Here is a 17,734-nt window from a genome sequence, read left to right on the forward strand (position 1 = left end):
TGACCTTGTGGCAAAAATAAAGTTGTTATTGTTGATGGGGGGGGAATGCTTGCATAAGGTTTGTGCTACATTGCTGAAACTGAGTCATCCTGCCTCCATGTCCATGTGGCATGCTCATCATGTGCAATGACAAGAGATGTAGATGGAAGCCATCTTCCCCATTTTTGTATGCAAGTGTCCCCATTTTTGTATGCAATCAAAATGTCTCATCCTGTCAAATAATTATGCAAACACCTTTCCAATTAGCATTGTGCCCCCTTCTGCACATTAACTTTCAAGGCTGAATTTATCATTCACTGTCATGCATATTGGGTAGGATGTCACAAGAACTGAATAATCTCTTTTGTACATATGTGTACCATCATTCTCACATATGTACTTTAGATGTACTTTAAGCAGCAAGCAAGCTTTACAGCAATCATGTGCATGCTTTGATTTGGGGAATCTACCACCATATTGAACTAAGCATTTTGCCCTGAAAAATGCTTAAACTAGTGCAGTGTTTAAGAGATGAGATTTTACTTATAAGTCAGAAACTGCAGCCTAGTTGACATAAGTGTCAAGCCACTTGGCTCTGTGCTGTTTGGATCTTCATTAGAACAGTTATAGTGTAATTGGGAATCTCCATGGGTGCACTGATATGCCCATTTTACTTCTTCGTTTGTTAATAATTGTTAATAATGAGATTTAAATAAGTGGGAAAATGGTGGCACTCTCCTTGATGCCAGTGTAAAGGCTGGAGCAAGATGTCAGTCAACTTTGTAATGTAAGAAAGTGGAAGGAACCTTTTATTTTTATTTATACATACATACATACATACATACATACATACATACATACATACATACATACATACCCCGTCCATCTGGCTGGGTTTCCCCCACCACTCTGGGGGGTTTATATGAATGACTTGCCTATAAACGCAGACTTGCCATGGAAAAATTCAATGATATTTGGAATCCATTCTTACAAATACTGTAAACTGTACTAGGTTAAGATCTGGTGAAGTATTATTATTATTATTATTATTATTATTATTATTATTATTATTATTATTATTTATACCCCGCCCATCTGGCTGGGTTTCCCCGGCCACTCTGGGCGGCTTCCAACAAATGCCAAAATACATTAAATATCACAGATTAAAAACTTCCCTAAACAGGGCTGCCTTTAGGTGTTTTCTAAATGTCAGGTAGTTGTTTATCTCCTTGACCTCCGATGGGAGGGCGTTCCACAGGGCAGGCGCCAGCCCTCTGCCTGGTTCCCTGTAGCTTTGCTTCTCGCAGTGAGGGAACCGCCAGAAGGCCCTCGGCGCTGGATCTCAGTGTCCGGGCTAAACAATGGGGGTGGAGACGCTCCTTTAGGTATACAGGACCGAGGCCGTTTAGGGCTTTAAAGGTCAGCACCAACACTTTGAATTGTGCTCGGAAACGTACTGGGAGCCAATGTAGGTCTCTTAGGACCGGTGTTATGTGGTCTCGGCGGCCACTCCCAGTCACCAGTCTAGCTGCCGCATTCTGGATTAATTGCAGTTTCCGGGTCACCTTCAAAGGTAGCCCCACGTAGAGCACATTGCAGTAGTCCAAGCGGGAGATAACTAGAGCATGCACCACTCTGGTGAGACAGTCTGCGGGCAGATAGGGTCTCAGCCTGCGTAGCAGATGGAGCTGATAGACGGCCGCCCTGGACACAGAATTAACCTGTGGCTCCATGGACAGCTGTGAGTCCAAAATGACTCCCAGGCTGTGCACCTGGTCCTTCAGGGGCACAGTGACCCCATTCAGGACCAGGGAGTCCTCCACACCCACCCACCCCATCCCCCCCAAACAGTACTTCTGTCTTGTCAGGATTCAACCTCAATCTGTTAGCCGCCATCCATCCTCCAACTGCCTCCAGACACTCACACAGGACCTTCACCGCCTTCACTGGTTCTGATTTGAAAGAGAGGCAGAGCTGGGTATCATCTGCATACTGATGAACACCCAGCCGAAACCCCCTGATGATCTCTCCCAGCGGCTGCATGTAGATGTTAAAAAGCATGGGGGAGAGGATTTACCATATGTGGTGGACTTGTCCCCAAGTAAAGAGCTTCTGGGATAAGATTTATAATGAGTTGAAGAAAGTGTTCAAAAACATGTTTATTAAGAACCCAGAAGCTTTTTTTACTTGGTATTACAAGAAAATAACTACTTAAGATGTTACTTTTTTTCTGTACGCCAGAACAGCAGCTAGAATTGTATTAGCAAGGAATTGGAAATCTGAAGATATGCCTACGGTGGACGATTGGCAGATGAAGCTGATAGAATTCATGGAATTGTCTGAATTGACTGGGAGACTCCAGGATCAGGGAGAAGAATCAGTGGAAGAAGACTGGAAGAAATTTAAAGTTTATTTAGAAAAGAATTATAAGATTAGAGATATTCAATAAAGGATTTGGAAGTATAAGGGGGGTTGCAGAAGTAAGTTAGTTTAATGCAATATGTGTTTAGAATTAGATATATGATGGGATGTTATTATGCTCTTAAGACTAAAATTATATTGTGAGGTTTTGGAAATATTTCAGTGAAATAGGATTAAGAGTAAGATGTAGATTTGATAAGAAATAGAATGTTATTAAAATTTAGAAAGTGCTAAGCAAGTGATATTTAGAAACGTAGAAGGGAGGGAAAGGAGGAAGTCGATATAGATATGGAATATAAGATTGGGTGATGTTTTTATGTTTGTTGTTTTTGTGGAATGTATATATGTTAGTTTTCTTTATATTTTGTTATTATAATTAATATATATATATATATATATATATATATATATATATATATATATATATATATATTAAAAAAGATTCCTGAGTAGTGCATGCTACAGCTGTGTTGAGAATTGTTTTCATTATTGAGCAATTCTTTGAAATGAAATAATATGCAGATTCTTTTTGACTCCTTAACAGTTTGTGTATCCATCTTGTGCTCTCCAAGGGCCATATTCATACATGGCAAGGCCCCCATCATATCCACCACCCAGAAAAAGTGGGGACAGATTTGTCCTATCACTCACATACCAGGAGTATCACATATTTAGTTTAACCCATGAAAAAAGTAAAACATTTGAGTACCAAGATCAATCCTTTACTTTAGCAGAAACATTCCACTTGGAAATCAGCCCCGAGTGCTCACTGGAAGGACTGATCGTGAAGCTGAGGCTCCAATACTTTGGCCACCTCATGAGAAGAGAAGACTCCCTGGAAAAGACCCTGATGTTGGGAGATTGAGGGCACAAGGAGAAGGGGATGACGGAGGACAAGATGGTTGGACAGTGTTCTCGAAGGTACCAACATGAGTTTGACCAAACTGCGGGAGGCAGTGGAAGACAGGAGTGCCTGGTGTGCTCTGGTCCATGGGGTCGCAAAGAGTCAGACACGACTAAACAACATTCCACTTGGGTCTGCAAGCAGTTCCCCAGCTTTTGCTCATGACTCTTAAGAAACAAGTGGAGGTGTTTTCCTTGGAAGTCCTGCATGGCCTAGAACTAATGTATCTGAAGGGCTACCTGAGTCCATATCAGCCTCGTTAGGATAATCATCAAAGGTGATTCTGCCCCTCAAGCTCCACGTATCTGAGGTGCAGTTGGAAGCAATGGCTGGGCCTTCTGGTGGTACCCTGAACACGCACTCTTCTCTTTTTGATAGCAGGCCCTTTAAAATAATCAGTGTCTTAATCTTATGCAAATTTACAACAGTGATGGGGAACCTCTGGTTTTTGCAATGCCAAGGTGACACGGGCTGAGGGGAGTTATAGCCCACCAACAGCTGGAGGGCCAATTTCCCTATCCCTGATCTAGTCTACCTTAATTTTTCTTTACTGTTATTTTTTATTTAAAGGAGTGGTAATGTATTAACCAAGTTAGAACTTTGGGGATAGAGGCTGACTTCAGCATAGTTGAAAGTTCTGTGGAAATGGATGATGGAGGAAAGGGGACAGATTCTGGAAAGTTTCTGGATCCTTTCTGCTGAGCTGGGCATTAACATGCTTCCATTAGAATCAATGACTTTTTAATCCTCAAGAGCAGTACGTCACATATGTCATATCAACCTATGAGTAAAGCAAACTAATTGTAAGAGCCCAAGAGTTTCAAAGAAGGAACAGGTATGTGACACTTTGGTTTTACAAATTTTACAAAAACACCATTTAATTCAGGGCAACAGAGTTATCTAAGACACAGATACAGATTAAAAATACAAAGCACATTTTTACATTCAAGTTGCTCAGGTTTAGTTTCAAACACCAGCTTCATTTATTTATATTGAAAAAGGAAATGTGGACAAGGAATATCATTAATAGATGCATGTACTGTAATTTAGCCAGCAATGCGAGGCAAAATACATTAAGGCTTAAGATCCATTTTGCACCTTCCTCGCTGGAACACAGTAGAGCTGTTTCTTCAAAGGTCCACAGTATGTAAGGTGTTTGCACCCTGCATTGGGGAGGCACGCAGGGATGAGAGCTCAATGCCACCTGTCATTTATGAAGCGATGCATTAGCAGGAGAGGAATCTTGTCACATTTCCTTCTTAAACTTTATGATGCTTCATGTACCAACTAAACACACTATAGAGGAGCCTGAACACACCATAGAGGAGCCCCACCCATCTTTCTGACTGTATTCTCATTGCAAGAGATTATTTCACTGAAATATGGCGAAGGGCAGAGATGTCAAAAGCAGTTATTTGTGAAGTACAATACAGCTTCCAATTACATGTTAAGAGAGAGTGAAGGGTACACCAAAGTACAGATGTGAGCGTTTGAAAAATACATGTCTGTAAAGTATAATGTATAGCTACTACCACAGGTAAGTGAGAAACAGTGCAGAGAGCAGATGGAAAGTTCACCTTTCCTGTCTTGCTAATAAATTAAAATCTGTATAAAGCAAGGATTTATTTCAATGTAGGTAATTCAAAATGCTTTTTTGGATGTCTTGAGTTTCGTGTCTAAGGTTGCATTTTCCTTGCCGTTGTTTCTGATACGTTTTCTTAGCTCTTCATGTTGCTTCCAGCTTCTTGTTCTAGTTTCTATGGAACAAAAAATTAGCCATGTTAAAGAGAGACACAGATACTACTGCCTTGATGATGTTAATTATTTCCCTAAATGTTAAGGTTAACAGAATAGGGCAGACATAGGACTACTATTACTATATCATCATCATCATCATCATCATCGTAATTATTATTATTTTAAAATGACATTAACTATATGCTCAAACTGTTAACTTCTCATTTTTTAATATTGCTATCAATGCTGGCTGCATCTGATAAGCGTCTGAAAAATGCTGCTAACATAGCATTTATTGTTTTACTTACTGCATTTTTGTTTTACTCCATAAGCCACCCAGAGAGCCATGAATGGCTAACCAGTGTCTTAGCCAACCAATAAATTGTAGTATCCTCTGGCTCAATAAGTTTTCAAAACTTACCACACAGAACTAATATGAGGCTCAGCTCCAACTAATGAATAGTTCGGGTCACACCTTTCTTAGATTGAAGCACTAAGTTTGGATAAGGGATTTCTTACATCTGGTGTCAGCATGAAGCACCACATTGCTAAGGTCAATGAGAAGCCTCTGCTCAACAGTAACAGGCAACAGAAGAGGCTGATTCCTGATCCTAGCACTGTGCTCCTCTGCCTGTTCCCTTTGAAGCCTGACATTTTAATCACCTGACGGTCAAGTGGGAGACCCTGCCCACTTTAATGGCCCCTGGCAAGTGGGCTAGTTCTGGATCTCTACTCCCAGGCTGAAAGAGGTTCCCCATCCCTGCTTTACTGCCCCTGTGCACAGAACAAGCCCAAGCATGTGCCTTGGAATATTGATATTTTTATTTATTAATTTTTTGAGATTCTAAGCATGTCTAATGCGTTCCCAGCTTCCAAATTAGGAATTCAATTACATGATTCTTTAACAATACAATTACAGTAATTGATGCCGGTATCCTTTATTACCTAACATTTGGTACAAATAATTAACACGAAGATAGCATTGTGCAAAGTACTGATAACACTGTATTCGGCTTCTATTAGCTCCGGGGAATGCTACGTGCAGCACTTCACCAGCTGCATAACTGAAAGAGAACATTAATTTTGCCTGGAGGAAGGGTGGTTAAAAGGACAAGAGGTAGCAAAAAGGCAATTGTTTTGGGACCTCTAGAGTATGTGAGCCAGAAAGATGATATTGCCCAAATTAAGCTTTCATTGTAAATGCACAGATGCAATTGGAACCATGATGGAGGCAAAGGCAACCTGTTCTTCGGCAGGGGGAACCTGGGCAGTGGCATGCATAGCCCCACATCAGCAAAACTCACGATATCCTTGGCTAATTTAAAACTGGCTTCCTTACCATAACCACGCTGCCCAGGGAAATGTCCTGCCTCTGCATTCCCCACCACACAAAGAGGTGTCTGAAGAAGTCACTCTTACTGCCGGCAGGAATGGCTGGGGCTGTGCACCGAAGCAATGATTCTTCAACATCAACATTGTTGGACATGTGTGGATGCCTGATTACCGTATCGTCTCAACTATTCTAGAGTAGAGTAGAGCAACTACTCTAGTCCGAAGTTAAAAATGGAAAGCGTAATGCTGGTGGTCAACAAAAGAGGTTTAAAGACTGTCTCAAGGCAAATCTTAAAAAATGTAGTATAAACACCAACAATTGGGAAGCACTGGCCTGCGAGCGCTCCAATTGGAGAACAGCCTTTACCAAAGGTGTCATGGGCTTTGAAGACACTCAAACTCAGGACGCAAGGGAGAAACGTGCTAAGAGGAAGGCACGCTTGGCAAATCCACACCGTGATTAACTCCCCACCAAGAAACCAATGTCCCCACTGTGGAAGGACGAGTGGATCCAGCATTGGCCTCCACAGTCACTTATGGACTCATTGTTAAAACCGTGTTTATGGAAGACAATCTTAATTGGCTATGAATCATCGCCAAAGAAGAAGGTGTGGCCACACAGTCTCGACCTCACCACCGCCCTGCCCCGTGCCGGTAATCTACAGCGCCACCACTGTCAGAGAGTGGCAGCATGGCACTGCCCCTCTGCTCCTGCTTATCACTGTTCTATGATGGTTAGCACCAAGGAGGCAGAGACGTCACAGAAAGAGGTGGTGGGAAAGAACCTGCCAGAAGGATCTCATGAGATACTGAAAAATTGTGGAAGGGTGTGGCAAAGAATTCAGCAGCTCCACCCTCTGCCACAGCTATGATGGGAACTGCCCACAAGCAACTGCACAGCGAGGAACACAACAAACAGCTCCAGGGTTTATGCCCTTCCAAACAGATGGATGAACTGCTAGAAAACACCCAGGCAGTTTAGTGCCACAGGTAGAGGTAGGTAAAAGTGGGAAGATGTACATACAGTGGTACCTCGGTTTATGAATACAATTGGTTCCGGAAGTCTGTTCATAAACTGAAGCGTTCATAAACTAAAGCGAACTTTCCCATTGAAAGTAATGGAAAGTGGATTAATCCGTTCCAGACGGGTCCGCGGAGTACTCAGTCTGAAGCGTACTTAACCTGAAGCGAACTTTCCCATTGAAAGTATAGTGGAACCTCAGTTTATGAACACCTCGGTTTATGAATTTTCGGTTTATGAACGCTGTGGACCCATCTGGAACGGATTAATTCACTTTCCATTACTTTCAACGGCAAAGTTCGCTTCAGTTTATGAACGCTTCAGTTTATGAACAGACTTCCGGAACCAATTACACCCATGCTTCTGGTTAAGTACGCTTCAGGTTGAGTACTCCGCGGACCCGTCTGGAACGGATTAATCCACTTTCCATTACTTTCAATTGGAAAGTTCGCTTCAGTTTATGAACGCTTCAGTTTATGAACAGACTTCCGGAACCAATTACACCCATGCTTCGGATTAAGTATGCTTCAGGTTGAGTACTCCGTGGACCCGTCTGGAACGGATTAATCCACTTTCCATTACTTTCAATGGGAAAGTTCGCTTCAGTTTATGAACGCTTCAGTTTCTGAACAGACTTCCGGAACCAATTACACCCATGCTTCGGATTAAGTATGCTTCAGGTTGAGTACTCCGTGGACCCGTCTGGAATGGATTAATCCACTTTCCATTACTTTCAATGGGAAAGTTCGCTTCAGTTTATGAACGCTTCAGTTTATGAACAGACTTCCGGAACCAATTGAGTTCATAAACCGAGGTACCACTGTAATGGAAAATGGATTAATCTGTTCCAGACGGGTCTGCGGAGTACTTAAACTGAAAGTAATCAAACCAAAGTGTACTTAACCCGAGGTATGAGTGTAATTGGGTCCGGAAGTCCGTACTTAACCTGAAACGTACTTAACCTGAGGCGAACTTTCCCATTGAAAGTAATGGAAAGTGGATTAATCCGTTCCAGACAGGTCCGCAGAGTACTTAAACTGAAAATACTCAAACTGAGCTGTACTTAAACCGAGGTATGACTGTATTTGGCTCCTCTTTCCCTATATTAAAACATGGAACCGGCTAAGAATTTTTTAAGGAGTAACCTTTCCACTCAATTTAACTGAGTAGCCCAGCCGTACAACTAAATTACCACAGCAAAAGACGAAGAAAAATGGTAAATGTCAGCCCACAATCTTGGCTCTCCTCCATAGCCACCTACTGCTCAAGTTTGGATATAATCACCGAAAATTGTAATTTGATACTTACCTGTCGGTTTAGGGACTCTTAGAGCTTTATAACTTAACACACTGTCTTGTTTAATACGCTTTGCAGTTGTATGACCGTGCTGATTTGTAAGCTCGCTGTTCGATAGTGAACTGTAAGAAAAAGTTATAACAAGTTTGCTTTTAGCATGGTGACCTTAAGAGGGTATGCTTAGTTTTTGGTTTTTGGAACACAACATCTAAAAGTATATTAGATCGAGAACATGTGCGTGACTAATTTACTTCAAGAAAGATCCGCCGCAGATACACTTGTATGGATTGCAGCTATTTCTTCTCCTGGTCCTAAAAAAAACCCTGAACAAGTATGATTCAAATTATATTTCTGGTTTGTGTCTGTGCATTTGTTTCCCAGTGTGATGGAACAGGACTTTCAGTCATTATGTGCTGGGTTTTTGGTTGTAAAACTTGAGTCGTAATAATGGTTGTGCTTTGCTTTAAAGCTCCTGTATAGGAAGGTCAATAGTTCGCAGGTAGGCTCAAAGAAAATAGGAAATGTTCCGCTCAGGAGCATCGACAATTCAGCACAGGAACCTGGCAGTTAAAGGGTAGTCAAAAGCAAATCAGGAGTTTACTCCTGGGAGTCTATTCTCCTGATTCATTAAAGGTTTAAGAGAGGGGAAATGATCAAGAAATGATGCTTAACCTTATAACTGCTGCTAAGATTATAATAGCTAAAAATGGGAGGAAATCCTATCTCCTACTATCTGAATGGATTGAGAAAAAATGGTCCATTGTAACTATGATTAGCTAACCTATCATAAAAGAATACATATAAACCAGCCTAACAGGTTTATGGAATAATGGGAATTAAAAAAAAATGTTTTGGAACAAATTCAATGATAATACCCAACCTTATGCTGCTTTAACAGTATTTCTTTATGCGTTTTATCATTGGTCTATTTTGTTAAACAAACAAACAAACAAACAGCCTTTGGCTAATTAAACGATCTGTTGCCTTTTAAACTGTGTGTGAGCATTGTTATTGTTTGTTACCATGTCATGTACTTTGGTGTTTTTATATTGTAAACTGTCCTGTGATCCAGGGATGAAGGATAGATACTTAATAACTAATAACAACTAACTAAAGGTTAGGGAGAGGAAGTGAAAATATTGTATATAAATGCAACTAGAAAAGAAGTTAGTAAATTAGAAATCAGTGGAGTCAGATATTTGAAGAGCTGCAAGGCAGGAAAATGGCTGAAACTGAGTTGGAACATTGGGAAGAATTAAGAAGGCAGATATTGGCACTGCAGCAAGGAGGAGACAAGAAGACAGCACAGGAGCCCCGAAGATCAAGTCATGAGGACTATTGGATTGGGGTAATGTTCCTGCCTCCTGCTAAACCACAGCACTGACACACCAGCAACCCATTTCACAGGTGGGGAAAATAGCACTGAACTACTTGGAGCATTGCTTACCTTAATAACTTTCTTTTCCTCTCAGCAGCAGACGTCATTGCCATATAAGATGGCTTATTATGTATGGGGTCTGGCTGCTTATTTAACGATGGAGCGACAGCGAGTCTGAAATAACAGCAAAGGGGGGAAAAGTAGTTGTGAAAAATCCAGAGTTATTTCTTGAAAACAAAAGCCACAAATTCTAAAAATAATCTTGCATTCCAAAAAGTGTCGGTATTAAAATATTCAATGGAAGGATATTTTATTTGCATAGATTTTAAAAATCCAGAAATTACCAATACTGACATTTGACTGTCTGTTTTCACTGGAGGATCTGTTCTGCAATACCTTCAATGGAAATACCCTGGTTTCACCTGGAATTGGGCCAGGATGAGAAATTTGCACAGAGCTGGAATCAGCAGTTGACACTGCTGGGTACTTGCAAAGTCTGATGCTCCAACAGGGGCCCTACTGCCCACTTCTGGTACCCTATGACCTTGCTGCTCCTGCCTAATGCTGAACATTTTCTTACAGCAGTGCCCAGAAACTCTGTGGGATCTACCCAGAGTCCACTCTAGTACAGTAACCTGATTAGCCAGCCAGGTGCTTCCAGGAAGCCTGCAAGCAACACTTGAAGGCAACAGAACTCTTCTGTTAACATTCTTGCCTACAAGAAATGAAGATTCAGAGGCCTACTGCTGTTGAACCTACAGGCTCCATTTTGTCATCATGGTTTCTTTATTTGTGACTGATGAGACACACCTGTCATGGGTTTTTCTCATCCCCTTTCAAAGCCATCAGTGCCAGTGGTGACCACCACAGCTTACAGAAGAGAATTTCATCTTGTGCATTGGGTGAAGGACCTCTGAATTGGTTAAATTTACTGCCAATCCATTTCATAGGTCAAGCCAGAATTCTAGGGCTATAAGGCAGGAAGAATAATTTCCTCTCTATTCATTTAGACAATTCATACCCTTCACAACGCTCAGGGCAGCTAATTGTCCTCTCAGCCTCTCTAGCCATTGTCTCCACACCATGTATACTTTTTTTTTGTCTTGTCCCCCACCTCAGCCCCCTTTTCCTAAACTTATCCCCTCCCCCCCCAAAAAAAACTAGCCTCGGCTTGTAGGGAAGCTATTTCAGTCCCCAATCATGTTGGGTGCTTCTTACAGCTCTTCAAAGACTTTTTACAGCTCTTCAAAGTCATTTTCAAAAAGAGGCTGCCAGTTGTATCTCTGATTTATTTAAAGGTGCCCTAATACAGGCAGATTTATTTCAATCCTTAGCACAACATTTCCCATTCTCACTACCATAAACAAGACAACATTTTCAGAGCTGTTTGGAACAACCCCAGGATCTCTTTCCTGAATACTTACCAGTTCAGAGAGACCACATCAATGAACAGGTTGCTATGATTTTTTAATTTTGATTTTTTTTGCCTCAATGCGACTTTGAAATTGAGCCTCACTTGCCATTTTGTTGCCCGCCCACCCACCCACTTTGAAGAGATGCCTTTGGAGCAATTCACAGCCTGCTTTGACTTTCACCAACCTGAATAATTTGGTGTTACCTGCAAGTCTGCCTACAACCCCTGACTCCAGTAGCACAGATCCCAAAATAGATCATTGGAGGGACCCAATGCTCCCTTCACTCCATTGTGAAAACTGCTCAGTATTCTACCCTTGCTTTTTCACTTGCCTTATTTTCATGTTTCGCCAGACTTTGTGTTCATGGACTGCAGTCCATGAAAGAAAGGGAAAAGGGATCAGCAGGAGGAAACAGCAATACGATCTTTTGGACAAGGCCATACATAGTTTAACAATTTGGGCATGTCTTTCAGAGGCTTTAAATGCCACTATTACCTGACATTAGAATGTGAAACAACTGAGGTCACACTAATTGTGCAAAAAGGAAAGAAAACAGATAAACCAATATCAGGATTAAAGTGGTGAGGAAGGAAAGAGGTTATTACACCTCCTCTTCCACAGAAAATACCTTTGTAAACTATTGTTGCTGCTCTCGGTCACCTGCAATTTGCTTTCGGATTCATTGGGAGCGTGGTCTGTATTGCCCATGTTACTTTCGTATAGAGTAACTGTCGAGTTCATGAGGCGCTCTGGAGTCACGATGCATATGTTATCCCCATGGCTATCCTGCTTTAATGGATCCTGAGCCTGTGCAGTGCGATTGTTTATTTCTTGAAGGCCTGCTGCTGTATTTAACACTTGCTTTACCACAGTCTCAGTACGCAGGTTCTCCACAGGCTTCTGGCAGCCCTTGGGTGTATACAGAATGGGCTGGAATGCTTTGCTGATGGAATCCACCAGGTGATTAGGGTTCGGCTGACTGGATTGCGGAGGACTTTGCACTGCCATGGGAGACTCCATCAATTTCCGCCTTATTCTTTTGTTGGGAGGTACTCCATATTCTGCCTCAAGTTCCACATGGGTCTTAACTTTCTCTGATGGCATACCTAAGTTGAAAAACAGGCAAGAAGAATCACTCAGGTGTGTGCTCTAGGCTTTGCAGAGAAGAATAAGAACAGTTCTGTAGAGCTGGATCTAGACCAAGGTAGTTGAGCTTAGGCTCCACTGAAATCAATGGGAAAAGTTAGTACAGTAGTGACTTAACTTTTTTTTAAAAAAAGTTTTAATGTTATTGTATTACTTTAAGTTACCCTTTGGGGAGGAAGAGTAGGCTATAAATAAAATAAGTAAGTCCCACACTGAAATCGAATTCAAGCATCTTAGTCTGGATCAAACCAAAATTCAGTTCATTTTAAGCCCTCTCCAAGCCTTCAAATACTCAAACTGGGGAGGGGGGTGGAAATGGTCAGCCCACCTCCAGTGCCTTTGTGCACACTGGACATGCCTGCTTCTCCCCCAATCTTTCGGTGTTGAGCCAGTTTGGCTAAGCGCACTTGGAAGTCTACCTGCGACTGGGAACTGTGCACTATCAGGGTTCCCTACCACAAGGAGGTTTCTAGGCCCTTTCCGCCACACACTCTTAGAAGCACCTCCCAGGTACCTTCCTTCTGAACGTCGGAAGGGTGACGAAGCAGGAGCTCCCAACGCCTCTTGCAAACCTGGGAGCTTAAAACTCCATGGCTACGCTGAGCTGTTCTGCAGTGTTACATATCTGGGAAGAGTAGGTGGGGCGGAGGCTCTTGGCTGCAGACAGATTGGGGTGGGGGCAAGGGAGGGAAGCAGCTCTGCTGTCTTGCAGTGGGGACATTTGTCCTCTTAACATTAGGACAAACTCTCCCCTTCACTAGCAGGTCAATGGCTCCTGTCTGGGGCCTGGGGATCAGTGTGCAAAAGAACAGATGGAAGCTTGAGTAAAAACACGCCCAGCACACGGCCCAGAGCAGACATAGGCAAACTCCGCCCCTCCAGATGTTTGGGACTACAATTCCCATCATCCCACGCCAACAGGACCAGTGGTCGGGGATGATGGGAATTGTAGTCCCAAATGTCTGGAGGGCCGGAGTTTGCCTATGCCTGGCCCATAGAGTTAAGTGTTGTTGGTGCAAAACAGGGGAGTCCAAAAAGCCCCCAGGTGAGTTATTTCTGTAACCCTTCGCCTTCCACACAATAAAGTCAACGGCAGTGTAATGCACTGACCTGATTCAAACCCCTCCTTGGCCATCAACCTCACTGGGGGACCTTAAAGAAGTTGCTTTCTATCAACTAGCCTACCTGAAAGGTTGTTATGATAAAATGGGGAAGGGGGGGGGGAACTCATGACCTCCTGGGATACAAACTACCATGACAATAAATTAATGGCAGCCGCAAACACTATCAACCAACATTTTCTGTTCTATGAAACACACTTTCCCAGTTCACATTGCTGCGGTATTGTTTGAGGTAAGTAAGTGCACCAGCAGCAGTGTGGGAGAGAAGGAAACAGGGAACTAATATAATAATTTATCAACTGTAACTGTACAGTTGCTGAGGATAGCAGCTTATATGCCATGATTAAAAGCAGCTGAGCCAATACAGAACCATTCTAATAATGGCTGATTGACAGAAATTATCACACAGTGAAGGAGGCTAGGGCAGTGGGGAACAAGTAGGAGAACTTAAGGAGGAAGCATAAGAGACCACGGAAAATGGAAAGCGGATTATAGCAGCGGTGGTCTTAATTTCTTGCAGCTCATAAACAATAGGCAATGGAAAGCAATACTGGTTTCTGTCAGATTGGTCTCCATGGATATCAGGCTATGTCTGATACAACATGAAAAAACATCCTTAGAGTGCATTGGAACTCACAATGCATTTTCCAAATAAATAAATAAATAAATAAATAAATAAATAAATAAATAAAACACAGAACAGTACTGGCATTGTGCTCCCCCCTCCAAAAGCATTGTGCCATATGATATGATCCTGCTCCAAAGTAATGACATTTTGGTCAGAAGTAACCATAAATATTAAACATTAAAAGTCTGACTTTTGGACTGACATGTTAAGTCCAAAACCGATGAAAGATGAACTACTGGGATGGTGGTGGGGAGATCTTCAGCAATTCAGAAAGTATTGCACCACCATTTTAGATTATTCACCCAAACAAGGTGCAATTAGACATAACCATGATTCTAACCACAAGCTAAAGGTGTCTAGAAGATTCACTGTCCAATGAAATATTTAGGGTTGGTTTGCATGTAGCAGATCTTTAAGCTGAAAAATAGTACCCAGAAGGTCAGGAAAAAGTGTATCAGAACATCCTAGGTTTTGATGCAGAACATACAAAAGTATAGCTATGTACTATACTGATGATGGTGAAGGGTTGACATGCTCTGCATAGCAGTTGGACTAAGTGAGACCATTCCTGTGAATTATGTAGTAGTTAACTGTTTAATCTCTGTTCTTTGTCCTACCCTCATAGGAAAATAACAAGAGAATCCTACATACACACTTGCTTCAAACTCAGTGGCTCAGAGGCAGTCTGCCTCCCCCCCCCCGTTAAAAATTCAGATTGGTGTTTGGCTAGATACAATTCCAGTACTTACTGGTTCATAAATTTTAGTCTGAAGTATTCCACATTGCATTTCTAGACAATAAACAAACGCTGTGTGCTCAAAATATTTATCTTTCAACATCCTATGGCCGTGAAACCCGATTATATGAATAGTGATGCAGGGCTCCAATCATAACATTTTGAATAGCCACTTTGCTGAATATCAACAATATGCTTTGCCCAGAGAATCCAATTATAATCTTTCAAACAGCTATCCATTAAACATTTTAGGCAACATTTTAAAATATTAATTTATGAGGCGTTGCTCTAGCTTATGCATCTGAAAGTATGTGTTTCGGGGAAAAGTAGTGGTTGGCGGACCGTTGGTCTGTGTTTATACATTATAGCACTGACGTTCCTCTTTCCAAAGAAGAAAAAAAGTTTTGTTTACTGTAAGGCACTGGGTTTTTTCAAAATGTCCTAAGAGAAACTGGGCACGAAGTCTTGGGGGAGAGAAACATTTTGGTGGGAGTGCCAAGTTTTAGAAGCTTCTCCCAGTACTGAAACCACTTTTAAATTACCCGTAAATGTAAGCATTTAAACTATAAACCAGATAGGTAGAGAACACAAAAAGTATTGCCAACATTAATAATTTGTTGAACTTCAACACAATGAGCCATATTTCATACTGCACTGCAAGCACATTAATAAAAAGCAGGTTGCTGGGGTTCCATGAAGCCCAAATGCGAGCCATTAGGAAAAAGAAAACCCTATATACTTAATGTCATCAGAATGAAAGAAATCCTTAGCAAAACAATCGTTTCAAACAACTTGGGCCCAAAGTACCTCCTGTTTCCTTATGCTCCACCTCAGCCACCGAGATCTTCCTGCCCCTGAAGTGCCCCCTAGAACTCAGGCAAGAGTAATCCATGCCATATTTTAGAGGTCTTTTGAAAAGAGTACTGTTCAGACGGGCCTTGAATGGAACATGAATGGATATTTTTATGGATATTATAATGCTGTACTGTACTGTACACCAACTTGCTATTATTATTTAATGAAAGTACTGTACAGTATATTTAAAAGAGCAATTGTCCTCGTTTATCCTGCCCTTAAAAGTGGCCAGCATGGGCAATGGTCACGGATAATGGGATTTGTAGTTCAGCAACATTTGGAGTGCCACAGGCTGCCCAGCCCTGGTTTACTGCTATGAGGACAAGCTTAGATGTGCCTCGAACCCTTCTCTTCCAGTGAAGGTGTGAAGAGGAGATGATCAGAGGTTGATGATCCTGGCTTCTTTGGACAAACCATAGTTAAAGCTCACTACTGCAAACTCCCTCCCCTATTTTCAACAAACTATGGTGCGCTGAAAATGGAGGCAAATTCTTGCAGCCATACTGGAAAAGGGAGCCTGCATATCTATCCAGTCCCATAAACTAAAGATAAATTGGATACAATACTTAAGGATTAATTTAGGATGTAAAATCAACCACACACACACACCCCAAACATATTACCATGTGTGTTATGGGGAAAGCAAATGCACTTTATATTAAAGCTGTGTTCCTTTGCAGAGTTACCTAGAAGTAAGCCCTATGGCAAGCAGTGCAACTTACTTCTGAGTAAACTTTCGCAGGTTTGTGCTGCACCTGCCAAATATATATTTTTGCCATGCTTTAGAATCAGCATGAAAAATGGGAGTTGAACATGAAGGTATTCAAATGATGATTTCTCTCCCTTTCAATTAAGAATTTTTGGACAGCCTTGGCTATGCCATGTCATGCCTCCAGAAATCTCTGCCGATAAAGGAACTCATTTATCAAGAAGCGAGTATACGAAGACAAGACTTAGCATGGTATCAAGTAATGTGAAAAGCGTGAGGGAAGTATTTAGCAAACATGAGTCACAGCCCACAAAAGTCAAGTCCATGTCAAAAAGACATTGATGAATGGGACGAGTTCTAATTGGGTTTGGGACAAAATAACGGGTTAGGATTTTTTTATTCTTCCAGAACTCATGTTAAATACATGCATGAGAAGGTATTTCTGGAATCTGTGCTAAATTAAGTCTGCTCGGTTGTTCGGCTAAAGTGAAATCAAATATTAATGTATTCATTTCAATAAACATTTCTGGGCTTCCAGTGATTGATCCAATTACTCTACTAATCATAAATTTTGATTCTTTTAACAGCTTTCTGACTCATGGATTTCCGAGTTGCAAATGTTGCCTAGTGAATGAATTTTAGAATGAATATTCATGTGACCCCAACGCGTTATTATGCCAAGCAATTTAAAGACATTCTGGAAGCAATAAATGCAATGTGGGTGTGTGGGAGTGACCAAAACGCCAGCTTGAATCCAAAAGAATGGCAACATTAGTGTGATGCTATTACTCAAGATGGAGAAAGGAAGGCAGTTGTAACAGGACAGCTTGAATGGGAAGAAGCTCTCCAGTACGTATTGAAGCTTACAGGTGAGAGAATGAAAGTGGATGCAGTCCTGCATCTAAAGTCAATGTTTTGACTAACATGAGAATTCACAGCAATTAGCTCTTCCCAGTAATAAATTGGCTTTGCTTCTGGTCACTGGAGGAAGTAATGGGCACTTCCCCCTGCATTTAAAAATGGATTCCCACCCCCTCTCTACTAATGCACAGCTAC

General features: G+C 41.7%; 1 protein-coding gene across 2 annotated transcripts in view; it reads right to left on the bottom strand.

The window, feature by feature from the left end:
• Positions 1-4,053: 4,053 nt before the first annotated feature.
• Positions 4,054-17,734, bottom strand: part of KIF18A (kinesin family member 18A) — a 41,709-nt gene continuing 28,028 nt past the window's right edge. For both annotated transcript variants that reach the window (XM_060275299.1, XM_035117758.2), the window contains exons 14-17: positions 12,112-12,589; positions 10,138-10,242; positions 8,703-8,812; positions 4,054-5,061 (exon numbers count right to left, since the gene is read on the bottom strand). In XM_060275299.1, the coding sequence (XP_060131282.1) occupies positions 4,946-5,061; positions 8,703-8,812; positions 10,138-10,242; positions 12,112-12,589 (809 nt within the window). In that variant the 3' untranslated portion in view covers positions 4,054-4,945. The remainder of the gene's footprint in view (positions 5,062-8,702; positions 8,813-10,137; positions 10,243-12,111; positions 12,590-17,734) is intronic.

The sequence above is a fragment of the Zootoca vivipara genome, chromosome 1, assembly GCF_963506605.1.
Source record: "Zootoca vivipara chromosome 1, rZooViv1.1, whole genome shotgun sequence".
Lineage (NCBI taxonomy): Eukaryota > Metazoa > Chordata > Lepidosauria > Squamata > Lacertidae > Zootoca > Zootoca vivipara.